Consider the following 12,251-nt stretch of genomic DNA (forward strand, 5'->3'; position numbering starts at 1 on the left):
AAAAGCTTACCAATGCTTCATCCCATAGGCTGATCAGAGAGACATTGTGGTTTCATTAGCAATAACATTGAACATTTTCTATGCCTATGGATCATTTATAGTTTTTAAATGCTTTGTTGTGATTTGTTGTGATTAATTCTAATATTTTACCATTTACTGGTTATTTTCCTACATATTATCATAGTAACTCTTTGTTATGAAGAATGCTGGACCATCAACATGACTTACTAAAACTTTCTGCAGTAGTTTCAATGCTACAATTACTGTAGATTAATTCAAGTACAATAAATCAATCTACTTTCTATTGCATTGCTGTTAAAAGAACAGACTATAGACAAAGCTGTCTTGAATGAGTCTAAGCTAGCAAGTGAGACATTTTACAAACAAATTTTCATAGTTGTCTGAAGCCCAGCATTACTAATCTTACACATGCATGCATACACATATACATGCACATGCATACACACATGGACACACACATACACACACACCTTAAAATTAAATACTATACAAAGATTTTAAAAGTAAGTACTAAGAAAAACATGCTAGAGACTCGAGTTTCCAAGTCATTACAGTATGCCAGACACTTTGCCAATTGATGCATTGTTACCACTTAACAGACAATAAAATGAAGGCAAACAGGGCTAGGTAAACTATACAAAACCCACACACCCAATAGCTGAGTTTGGAGTTGAGCCAACAGGCCTTGAATATTGTTTTTACAAAGTCAATATTAGGACATGGGTCTGAGGAGACAGATTTGAAATGAGTCAGCTCTTCTACTTTAACCCTTTACCCTGAAAGCTGCTCATAACCTCATTCTCCACACTACAGCTTCAGGTCTCCATCTGAATGAGGAGCAGGCAAACCATGGCATGCAACCAAGTGTTTCTAAAGATGTTCGTTTTCTCTAGTTTAAAGCATGGGGGGCATGTCACAGTTTTATAATGTGATATTTGAAAATCTTACTATATTCCAATTTTTGTAAAGGACGCTTCACTGGAACATACTCTGTACACTATTGTGGCTGCCTTCACTCTATGATGGCAGTGTTGACCAGCTGAAGAGTAACTAACTGTAAGACTTGTAAAGGGAAATATTTACTACCTAGTCCTTTCTAGAACAAGCTTGCTCAAAATTATGATAGTGTCACATTCCTGATTCAAAGCCTTTGCCAGGTCTCCACAGCTTTAAAGGGAAAGTATAATTCCCTAATTCACATAAGGCCTCTCTAGTCTCAGGCTGCTGTTTTCCAGCCACATCCTCTTTCTTGTCATGTTGTATAACTTAACTCTGTTTACCACCAACAAATACTAACATAAGAACTATTTTCAAGTTAACTGATCCTTTTTGGTTGTTGTTGTTGTTGTTGTTTGAGACTATAGAAGGAATCTCCTGTGTATTGTATGACTGCAACATGTCAGTTAAAAAAACCTAGGCCTCGCCCCTCCCGCCCCCCCCTCCCCGCCAGCCTACCTCACCTAGTGCGCTCCTGCCTCTGCCCCAAAGAAATGCTTTGATTACTTACAGTCCTTCACCAGAAGAGACCAGTGTCCTGGGCACTGGCTCATCTCACTCGGGCCTATGCCAAAGATGTAAAATTTGGTGCGTATACTCGAGCGTTAATGCTTCAAGGTGTAGACCCTTTAGCAATGGGGCCAAAGGGAAGAACTGTGAGTATTGAACAGAGTTGCAGAAGTCCCAAAGTAACAAAAGATGGGGTCACTGCTGCAAAGTCAATTGATTTTAAAGATACATACAAAAATTTCAGAGCTACTACCCTAAGACCAAGCTATCCCACTCCTGGGCATATATCCGAAAGATGCCCCACCATGCAACAAAGACATATGCTCAACCATGTTCATAGCGGCCTTATTCATAATAGCCAGAATCTGGAAACAGCCTAAGTGTCCCTCAACCAAAGAATAGATAAAGTAACTGTGGTACATCTACACGATGGAATATTACTCAGCTATTAAAAACATGGAAATCTTCAACTTTGCAGGCAAATGAATGGAACTAGAAATGATCGTCCTAAGTGAGATAACCCAGGCCCAAAATGGCACGCATGGAATCTACTCACTTATATGTGGATTTTAACCCAGCATAGATATCCTAGGAGGGACTCCACCTAGCATGATATAGGGACAGTTACAGAGATTCAGAGTGGGACACTGGACGGAGTCCCGAGAGTGTAGGGTGGCCCTGTCAGGCCACAGAGGAAGAGGTCATATGTAGTACAGGGGACACTAGATAAACTAAGGTCAGATGCTAGGGGAGGAGGGCTCCCCTTTCTAAGGACCAGGAGAGGGAGGGAAAGGGGACAAGAGAAGGTATGGGATTGGGAGTTGATAAGAGAGAGGGTGGGATCAGGAGGGGATGAGACAGGGGGCTACAATTGACATGTAAAGAACTCAAACTGCAGAACAAGCAGGTAATTTATATTCCTAATCCCACTACATGGGAATAGCCCTGAGACTGGCAGAGATATGAATGTAAAGGCATAGAGAGGCCTCATGCTAGACACAGATTCTCTGTGACTTAGTATTAGAGGCCACTATTAGTAAGTCATGAAGGAAGATTTGCAGATGCCTATGTCGACTCATACAATGAGCAGAAAACTAGCTTTAATTGCTCTGTGCATCCCGCACATCTCACACCATCATAATGTTAGAGCTGTATAATGCTTGTGGGAAGTTATGTTTTCAGAACAAAATAAACCAGACACTGATGCTGGGTCAGGCCTGGCAGGAATCATTGCCCTCAGCATAATGGACGCTAATATCCTGCATCCTCCTAGCTCCATCCCCACATGATTCTGTTGCTGTTACCCATCAGATTTGGACAGCGTCCTAGACAACATTGTAGAAAACTTCTGATCCAATTTGGACCACCATTTCAATCTCCTTTTAAGCCTGGAATCTCTCAACATTTAGAAACTGGACCACTAATGCAATCCCTGGCTTGCTTAACCATTTTCTCCAATTTTGGGGGGCCCATTCCAAGGTATTATTTGCCCCAATTCAACCTGAAGAAACCTTAAGAGAATGATGCCCCTTTCCCTCTAAGGGCAGTTGTACAGGTTTCTGTTTGCTCTCTTGGTCTACAAATGCTTACTCTCATGGGGAAGTGGTCATAAGTCATTATTGGTCTTATACAAAGAAAAAACTAGGTGAATCGCAGGGACGTCTCTCTTTTCCTTTATCTTGCATATGTAGGCAAGGAGATAGGAGCTGAAAAGAAAAAAGGGAGATTTAGGAACACAGAGGGAGGACAGAACAAAAGGTAGATGATTGAATCTACTCCTTAACTCAAGGCTTTACTTGTTACTCATAATGAAGGTTATGTCTAAGTCATGGCTATAGAATTTAGTATATTGATACAAAACATGGGCATGTCAAATACTTGGCAGATTTTAACACAAGAATTTATATCCTAAGTCTAACAGATAGATATGACTCTATCGATATATGAGGTAAAATAGTTGAATAAGGTCTTCAAAAGCCTCAGAGACACACAGACTATGGCATTTAAAGTTGTTTTTATAATCCTAAATTTCTTTGACAACAAGACAAGTTAACTCCTGACAACACCCAGCCAACTTCAAATAAGATGATGAGCATCAAAGAGCCCCACTACAGAGATGGCTTCTAATGTGACAAGCCAGCCATTGGGCAAAATGTCCTCGTTGCTGCCACAAACAGAATCTGCCTAAAAATAGGCAGCTTAGATACAAGCAGAGTCGACGGCTGCACTCTGCCAAGACCAGGGTAAGCAAGTCCTCAATAGTTCCTGCCCTGCAAATAAGTCTGGCAGAGATATTGGGCCAGAAAGCCAAAGATGAGGCTCTGACATTTTAGAGAGTGTTAGGTGATTGTTCAGGCAGTGAACCGTCTAAGTCAATTTGTACATTCTGGAAGCTGCTAACCTGCTGGTTCACTCAGGAATTTAAATTTTATTCCTTCTTAAGTCTCTGAGGGGCATTGAAGGCCAGATAGTATAGTTTTACAATCAAGTTTAGTTGCTTAAGGGATAAGATCATTTTAGATCAAGATAAAGAAGTTAAGTTATTAGAGTTGAGACAGAAAAGATATTGAATTTCATTCAGAAATTTAGATCCAACAAGACAGGAAAGACGTTTACTTCAAGTTGGACAAATACAAATAGCCAAACCACTATGAATATAACATTTATAGAACTCATGATTGCCACAGGGTTCTTCTCCCTGCTGTATGTAGTTTGTTTTTATACATGTGTAATAAAAATAAATGTATTTTTAAAAAGAATCAAAAATATCAGCGCTAAACTGGTTCAGGATGTTGTCAATAACACAAATGAAGAAGCTGGGGCTGGCACTACCACAGCTACCATTCTGGCACATTCTACTGCCAAGGAGGACTTTGCGAAGATCCACAAAGGGGCTAATCCCATGGAAATCTGGAGAGGTGTGATGTTGGCTGTTGATTCTGTAATTGCTGAACTTAAAAAACAATCTAGACCTGTGACAACCACTGAAGAAATTACTCAGGTTGCTACAATTCTGGCAACTTGAGACAAGACATTGGAAACATGCTTCCTGATACAACGAAAAAGGTTGGAAGAAAGGATGTCATCTCATAGAAGAATGGAAAACCCGTAAATGATGAGGTAGACAGTATTGAAGGCATGACGTTTGATAGAGTATATAGTTCCTTATATTTTGTTAACACATCAAAAGGTCAAAGATGTGAGTTCCAAGATGCCTATGTTCTGCTGGATGAAAAGAAAATTCCTAGTGTCCAGTCCATTGTACCTGCTCTTGAGATTGCCAGTGCTCACTTGAAGCCCTTGGTCATAACTGATGAAAACTTTGGTAGAGAAGCTCTAAGCTAAAAGCTCCAGGGTTTGGGGCCAATGGGAAGAACCAGTTGAAAGACACGGCTAGTGCTACTGGTGCTCAGTATTTGGGGAAGAGGCATTGACTCTAAATCTTGAAGATGTTCAAGCTCATGATTTAGGAAAAGCTGGAGAGGTCACTGTCACCAAAGTTACACCATCCTTTTGAAAGGAAAAGGTGACACAGCTCAAATTGAAAAATGTATTCAAGAAATCATGGAGCAGCTGGACATCACAACCAGTGAATATGAAAAGGAAAAGCTGAACGAGCGACTTGCTAAACTTTCAGATGGCGCAGCCCTGCTGATGGCTGGAGGGACAAGTGAAGCTGTAGTGAGTGAGGAGACGGGCAGGGTTGCTGCTGCTCTCAGAGCCACAAGAGCAGCTGCTGAAGAACGCGTTGCTCTAGGAGGGGCTGCACTCTGCTTCGCTGCACCCCAGCCTTGGATTCACTAAAGCCTGCTAAGGAAGATCAGAAAACAGGTACAGAAATTATCAAAAAGAGCACTTAAAATTCCTGCAAAGACAATTGCTAAGAACGCAGGTATTGGAGGATCTTTGGTAGCTGAGAACATTCTGCAGAGTTCCTCAGAGGTTGGTTGTGATGCTCCCCTCGGAGATTCTGTGAACATGGTGGCAAGGGGAATCATTGATCCAACAAAGGCTGTAAGAGCTGCTTTGCCGGATGCTGCTGGGGTGGCCTCCTTGCTAAGCACAGCCTAAGCTGTAGTGACAGAAAGTCCTGAGAAGAGAACTCTGGGACGGGTGCAATGGGAGCGGGTATGGAAGGTGGCATGTTCTACCTCCTACAACAGTGCTTTGTCTTTATCAATGAACTGTGACAGGAAGCTCCAGGCAGGCTCCTCGCCGCTAACTTCAGAGAAATCACCTGAAGAAACTGACTGAAGAGAAGCCTGGCTGGTCACTGTAGCCATCAGTTACTGGTTCCCATCGACAATATATACTAGCTTACTGCTGTCGTTGTCCATGCCCACAGATATTTATTTTGCGTTTTTGAATAAAGACATTTGTACATTCCTGATATTGGGTGCAAGAACCATATGCCAGTGTCCTGCTTTCGACTCAAACCACTGAGGCACTTCTACTGTTCTGTTACAGTCGGGATTGTAGCACTGTGTCACCACAGGAGAAGCTCAGAAGCAGCCTTCCTGTGGAGAGTGAGAATAGTTGTGTACAAAGTAGAGACATATCCAATCATGTGGCAACTTTTGTATAATAAAATTTTGTTTAAAGTTAAAAGAAAACCAAAACTATGGCCTATGGTTGAGGCAGGAACTAGGCGGGGCATCCAGCAGGAGAAGGGATTCTGCAATAGAGCCAGGTGCACGAGATTCAGCTGCCAAGTTGTGAAGAGGATGGATGCATGTACCTGAGCTCAGGTAACTGGCCACATGGCAGAATGTAGGTTAGAATAATTGGTTATTTTAAGTTTTGAGCTAGTAAGAGAAGAGCCTAGCTATATGGCCTAGGTATTTGTAAATAATTACCTTGAGTCTCATGAGTCATTATTCTGGGAGCGTGGATTCAGGAGAGAGAAAAAACAACCTCCTCCTCCAACATGAGACAGTCTCATGTAGCCCAAATTGGCCTCAAAATTGCTTTGTAAACCAAGGATAAGTTTGACTTCTAGTCCTCCTGCCTCCGCCTCACAGGGGTGGGATTATAGGTGTGTGTGCCACACCTGGTTTGTGAGTGGTAGAGATCAAACTCAGGACCTTGTGTGTGCTTACCAAACACTTTCCCCACTGAGCTAGGTCCACAGCCAGAGAGACTTCTTTTTCTATGGTCTCTTTGGTATTATTTTTAATCTTTAAGGAAGAGATGGCTTAAGGATAATAAATCCTTTGCAAGTAGAGATAATCCTGCTTACTTTATAAACTTTTATTTTTCAAAAGAGGCAATATTTCTTAGAATATAGACTATGAACCTCTGGCCAGATGAAATTTAAACAGTAAGAATCAATCTATAGGAAAACATGATAAATTCTTTTAGATAATTTCAACATCAAGTCTCAAATGTACATAGTACTTTCATAAACTTAAACAGAGCTCTGAGGCCTCAGCACTCTATATTTTGAGATCCCTTAAAAATAGACCTTGGCTAAATGCAATGTCTTAGATGAAGAGTGAAGATGTGGCACTCTGAATAATGTCTGTACTTTTCCAAATCCGAAAGTCTAGTCATCCTCTCCTATTTTAACCCATCAGCAGAAAATCTACTTGGATTAAGGAGATTTGAATGAACACAAAGACTTTCTCTAAATTGGTACTGGGTTAAACAGATTAAAATGCTAAAACAAATATGAAAATACTTTAGAAGTATTTTTATGATTATATTTATTAGTTAATAAGGCAGGAAGTGATGGAATATAATATTCTTAGAGAAAAATTTTGCGCAACAAAAAAAATTATAATTATAATCACAGATCTCACTCAGCCAAAAAGAATAAAACAAGAAATAAGGGCTGGTGCCTTTAATCCCCACCTCAGGTGGGTCTACAGAGTGAGTTTCAGGCCAGACAGAGCTACATACTGAGACCTTCTTGAAGGAGGAGGAAGAGGAAGAGAAGGAGCGGGAAGCAGTGGGGGAAGGGGAGAGGAGCAGGAGAGAGGAGGACCATATACCACTACTGGAGTAACAAGCAGGTGAGATGATGGAGAAAAGGAAGACAGGTGGGTAAAACTGTAATTGAATGTCCTACACATCGTGGTATCTGCAGGATGGACTGTGATGAAAACAGTAAACTTTTCTCAATATACTAGTACACCTGCCCAAGCAGAGAACAAAATGAAGATGGAAAATATACTGTTTACCCTTTTGAAAACAAGTACTACTTTCTCATGATTAATGTGTATACACTTGACATGAGAATATGAAATTTAAATTTTTATCTGTAGTTTAGAATTTTAATATCAAATTTAATGGAAACATGAATGACCAAATGTGGTAAACACTATACACGGGGAATAGCAACAGAATCTTCACAGTGTAAAAGACTAGCTACTGTTACTGTTCTGTTTCTTTGATATCAATGGAATTGCCACTTTGTTCATCTGACTTTGATCGGGTGAAAGTTCTCATAAGACAGGACCCCAGAGTGAGGAGGAGGAGATGGGAGGGCTTAGAGGGAGGAAAGGGAAGAGAGAAGCATCTTAATTAAATCACAGTCTCAAAGACAAACAAAGAGCCAGGAATCTGACCTTTATCCCAGGGTCTGTAAGAAACTGGGTAACTTCACCACTGGGAAAGTGACAAATGGCAGGGCAAGAGTGTGTTGGGCTCACAGCTGTAGATCTACTTTGCTCTCTAATTATGCCAAAACATGAGCAAAGCATTCATAATTGCTTACTTCTCACTGAACCCTGATGGCCCAACAGTGTGTTCATATCTTCAGGACACGTCTCCCCATTCCTGCCTCCTCCACCCCCACCCCACCCCCAGCCAGTTTCCCTGGCTCCTGCAGCTGCAGGCTTGCTCAAAGCATGGATTAGAAAGGCATTTAAACTTCATAGATGGAAAGGTGTCAATCTTGCACATCAAGGTTCATGGAGAGAAAAGTTCAAAAATCATAAATGCTTTGAAAACATAAAAGACCCTTTGGCCCTAGCAAGGAAGATGTCAACAAGTCAAAAGATACTAGATAGCTCTTGACCAGCTTCGCGAAGGCAACGCTGCAAGCCGTGGTGGAATAATGCCTTCCCTCCGTGTGTCTCAGGCTGCAAATGACACTAATCCGTTTTAATGGTCACAAAAGCTGACAACTTACTCAGCCTTAGAACTGAAGGCACAAAAATCATCTCCAGGAATGACTTACCATAAACAGGTCACGAGCACCAATGTCAACAGCTAAGAGAAAGGCCTTTTCAAACCTCTGGTGCCTGTGATGAAAGGGAGGAAGGGGTTAGTCGTGAACAAAACATTAGGTAAGAGCTGGTAAGTTCTGTTAACAGTTGGGTACACAGCAAATAAGCTGTACACTATCAATCTTTAATATTTATTTTTTAATTTAAAAATGTCATGTTTTCAGATGCCGCATTTTGCAATATAAAATACAGGGTGGGGAACAGTTTACAAGCTATTTTGAGGACTTGGAAAACTGACGAGTTCTATCAATATGAGTCTGCATTCAGACAGAACAAAGACAATTTTTTTTGTGTGTGAACAAAACCTTAAAGGGGGAAAGTGGCTTGTTTTGTGTATTTATTTGGTATTGTTTGCATTCTTCTGATGGGGAAAATATTTTCCAAAAGAAAGGGTCTGGCCCACTAGGTTCTTCCAGCATAGGACACATTCTTACGCTGTGGGAGAGCTGAGCACAGAGGCCTGGGGGACCATGAGTGTGACTTCTGGATGAATAGAACTCAAAGGAGACACTGACAAATGTGGGGAGATGAAAAATTAGAAGTAAGTAAAAGCTTCATAATTTTCATTTTATTGAGTTTTTAAAGAGAAGCTTATGGGGATATAAAGAATATAGCATGAAACATAACTTCACCTCTGCATTTATTAGATAAAAGGTAAAAAATTAAATCTCACATTATAAAATTTCACATTTGTAAATTTTATATATTCTCAGCTAACTTAAAAGAACAATACAAGTTATTTATAAATTTTAAAAAGATATTATTTTGTACTCTTTCCCAAGTCCATAGTTCTTTGCAGATTCTCTGTTTTTTGGTTTTTCAAGGCAGGGTTTACTTATGTAGCCCTGGCTGTCCTGGAATTCACTCTGTAGACCAGGCTGTCCTAGAAATTAGAGATTGGTCTGCCTCTGCCTCCCCAAGTGCTAGGATTAAAGGCGTGCATCGCCACCATCCGGCTAGGATTTTCTTTAAAAAGTTTTAGTGTGGGCTAAGATAAAGGAGAACAAACTTGAGTTTAAATAAAGTGCCTCTACAAAAAGTTTAAGAGTTCAGGAGAAAAGCCCATTGCAAACACACGTCAAACAGGTTTAGGCACAAAAATTTGTCTCTGCTTTGCTATGAATGCAGACTCATATTGATAGAACTCATCAGTTTTCCAAATCCTCAAAATAGCTTATAAACTGTTCCCCACCCTGTATTTTATATTGCAAAATGCAGTGGTAGAAAATATCATGACATTTTTAAATTAAAAATAAATATTAAAGATTGATAGTGCACAACTGTTAATATTAAATGTAAGCTGTTAGGTTCTGGACCGTGTACACTCTCCGTATTCAGCTTGATGCCTCTGAAGGCTACTTCTCCCATGCCCTTGCCTCTTCTTACTAATAAGCCAGTATTTGGCCAAATTTCTCCCAGCTATAGCCCTTTGGGCAATTTTGTTTGTTTTTGTAGAAAAGGAATTTATCATAACGGGAAGTGTTATGATGTGCAAGAAGAATAGAAAACACTGAGGGGAAGTCATAAAACCCAGCAAGTAGCAAGGCAAAGTGCTTATGCAGGCCCTTGCCATTTTGCGCTGCAGCTTTATTTACTACACTGCCGCGCTGACTGCCCTGTAACACTCCAGCTGGAGTAGCCACCCATTTCAGACAATCATACTGAAAGTCTGGCTGCAAGAGCCACATCTTTGCCTGCAAACTGTGACCCCTGAAATCACTGGCCTTGGGTCTTCCCTTTCCTTCACTTCTTGTTTTCCATTTTGGTAGCCTGATTTTTTTTCTCTACCTCCCTTAGAAGTTGGTGTTCTATGGCCTTTTATTTCTATGTTTACTCCAATCTTAATAACCATGTCACTGACTCACATTCACAACCCTAATATCCACCTCTCTTCTGATAGTCAAGTTATTTACTTCTGGGCACCTCAAAGTTAACATGTCCAGCACGTACACTGTAATATCAGTTTTGGCAAGCACACCTAGGACACATTGAAACTGGAGAAAGTAGTGAAACAGAATGCCATTGTGAAACCTGTCCCTTTGAACAATGGAATATTCTTTTTTTTTTTTTAATTTTAAATAAACACAGGGGACTCCTTATTCTAACAGAGATAACTGCACACCTGAGCGTATTGTAGCTGTATTCACTAGCAGCAAGGAAACGCACTCAGCCTAGGTGGCCATCAGCTGGTGGATCATAAAAGTGTGGCACATAGACACAGTGAGATTTTATTCACCTAAGGATAAAAATGAAGTTTGTAGGAAAATGAATGGACCTGGAAAACATATTAAGTGAGGTAACCCAGGCCCCTAAAGACAAGGACTGCATGTCACCTCTCATGTGGAGCCAGAGTGTATGCATTCATACACAGTACACAGAGCTATACACACAGAGGAGTATATTAGAGAGACTCCTCCGTCTCTCTCCACCTTATTTTATTGAAACAGGGTCTCTCACAAATCTGAAGTCCACCATTTTGGCCAGACAGGGAGTGAGCAGAATCTGGTGATCTTGCCTCTGATGTGTTCTCTCCTCCCTCTGCCCCTTCAGTGGGGTTACCTGTGGGCAAGCTTGGCTTTCTGTGTTGCTGCTCATGCTAAGATCTTAACTCAGGTCTTCGTGCTTGTGCAGTAAGCACTTTTACTCACTGAGTCACTTTCCTATACCTGGTTCGCGTGCGCGCGCGCGTGTGTGTGTATGTATGTGTGTGTGTGTATGTGTGTGTGTGTGTGTTGGAGTGAAGGGAGGGAGAGAAAAGCTGTGTAAATATAGGACTCATGAAATTCTCAGAAAATGAAATCTTCACCACTTTAGCCATACTAGTGGGTCTATGACAGTCTTGTGCTGCGGTTTGATTTGCATTGCCCCAGTGACTATCAGCGCTGAGCATCTTGTATGTATTTGCTAACTGGGTATCTTTACTGCTAAGTAGAACTACACTGGATGATGAATCTGAGTGCTTTTCTATGTTGATGTATTTGAAACTGTTATCAAACACACATTTGTTTGTTCCTAACCAACTGCACCTGTACCATCGTAAAATGCCCTTCTTGCGTTTCTAATAATAAAATTTGCCTTAATGGCCATTTGTATTGTATTTTTTAAAGGCAATATAATGTTCCACTAAGTATTTTCCTTTTTCATTTTCTGTTTCCTAAATGCTTTGGTGTTGCTCCTGCTTCCCCAACTAGCAGCCTTTGGCTGAGACAGCAGTGGGTACTATATGTATTTGTTATGTTTGCCTGTGTGTCTGCATGCGTGCATGTGTGTGTGTGTGCACAGCTAGCACTTTCCTGGCTGAGCTACCTAACTCTCTAGCTCTGCTTCTATAGATACTCTCTGGATTGCTATCCTAGGCTGGGGGTGATAAACACTCTCAGTGTCTTTATCAGTCCACAGAAACCACTAGAAAGTTCTAAATATATAACCATGCTGTAGAGATTTGAATAAAAATGGCCCCTATAGGCCTATAGGGACTGGCACTATTCAGAG

The 12,251-nt window shown here is 40.9% G+C and overlaps 1 protein-coding gene and 1 pseudogene across 6 annotated transcripts in view; one reads left to right on the plus strand and one right to left on the minus strand.

Moving 5' to 3' along the window:
* The window catches only part of Wdpcp (WD repeat containing planar cell polarity effector), a 270,649-nt gene that overhangs the window by 105,285 nt on the left and 153,113 nt on the right, over nucleotides 1–12,251 (minus strand). For all 6 annotated transcript variants that reach the window (XM_051165347.1, XM_051165343.1, XM_051165345.1 and 3 more), the window contains one exon: nucleotides 8,711–8,774. In XM_051165347.1, the coding sequence (XP_051021304.1) occupies nucleotides 8,711–8,774 (64 nt within the window). The remainder of the gene's footprint in view (nucleotides 1–8,710; nucleotides 8,775–12,251) is intronic.
* LOC127205473 (60 kDa heat shock protein, mitochondrial-like) lies at nucleotides 1,512–5,717 on the plus strand (annotated as a pseudogene).

This window comes from Acomys russatus, chromosome 22 (assembly GCF_903995435.1).
Source record: "Acomys russatus chromosome 22, mAcoRus1.1, whole genome shotgun sequence".
NCBI classification, from domain to species: domain Eukaryota; kingdom Metazoa; phylum Chordata; class Mammalia; order Rodentia; family Muridae; genus Acomys; species Acomys russatus.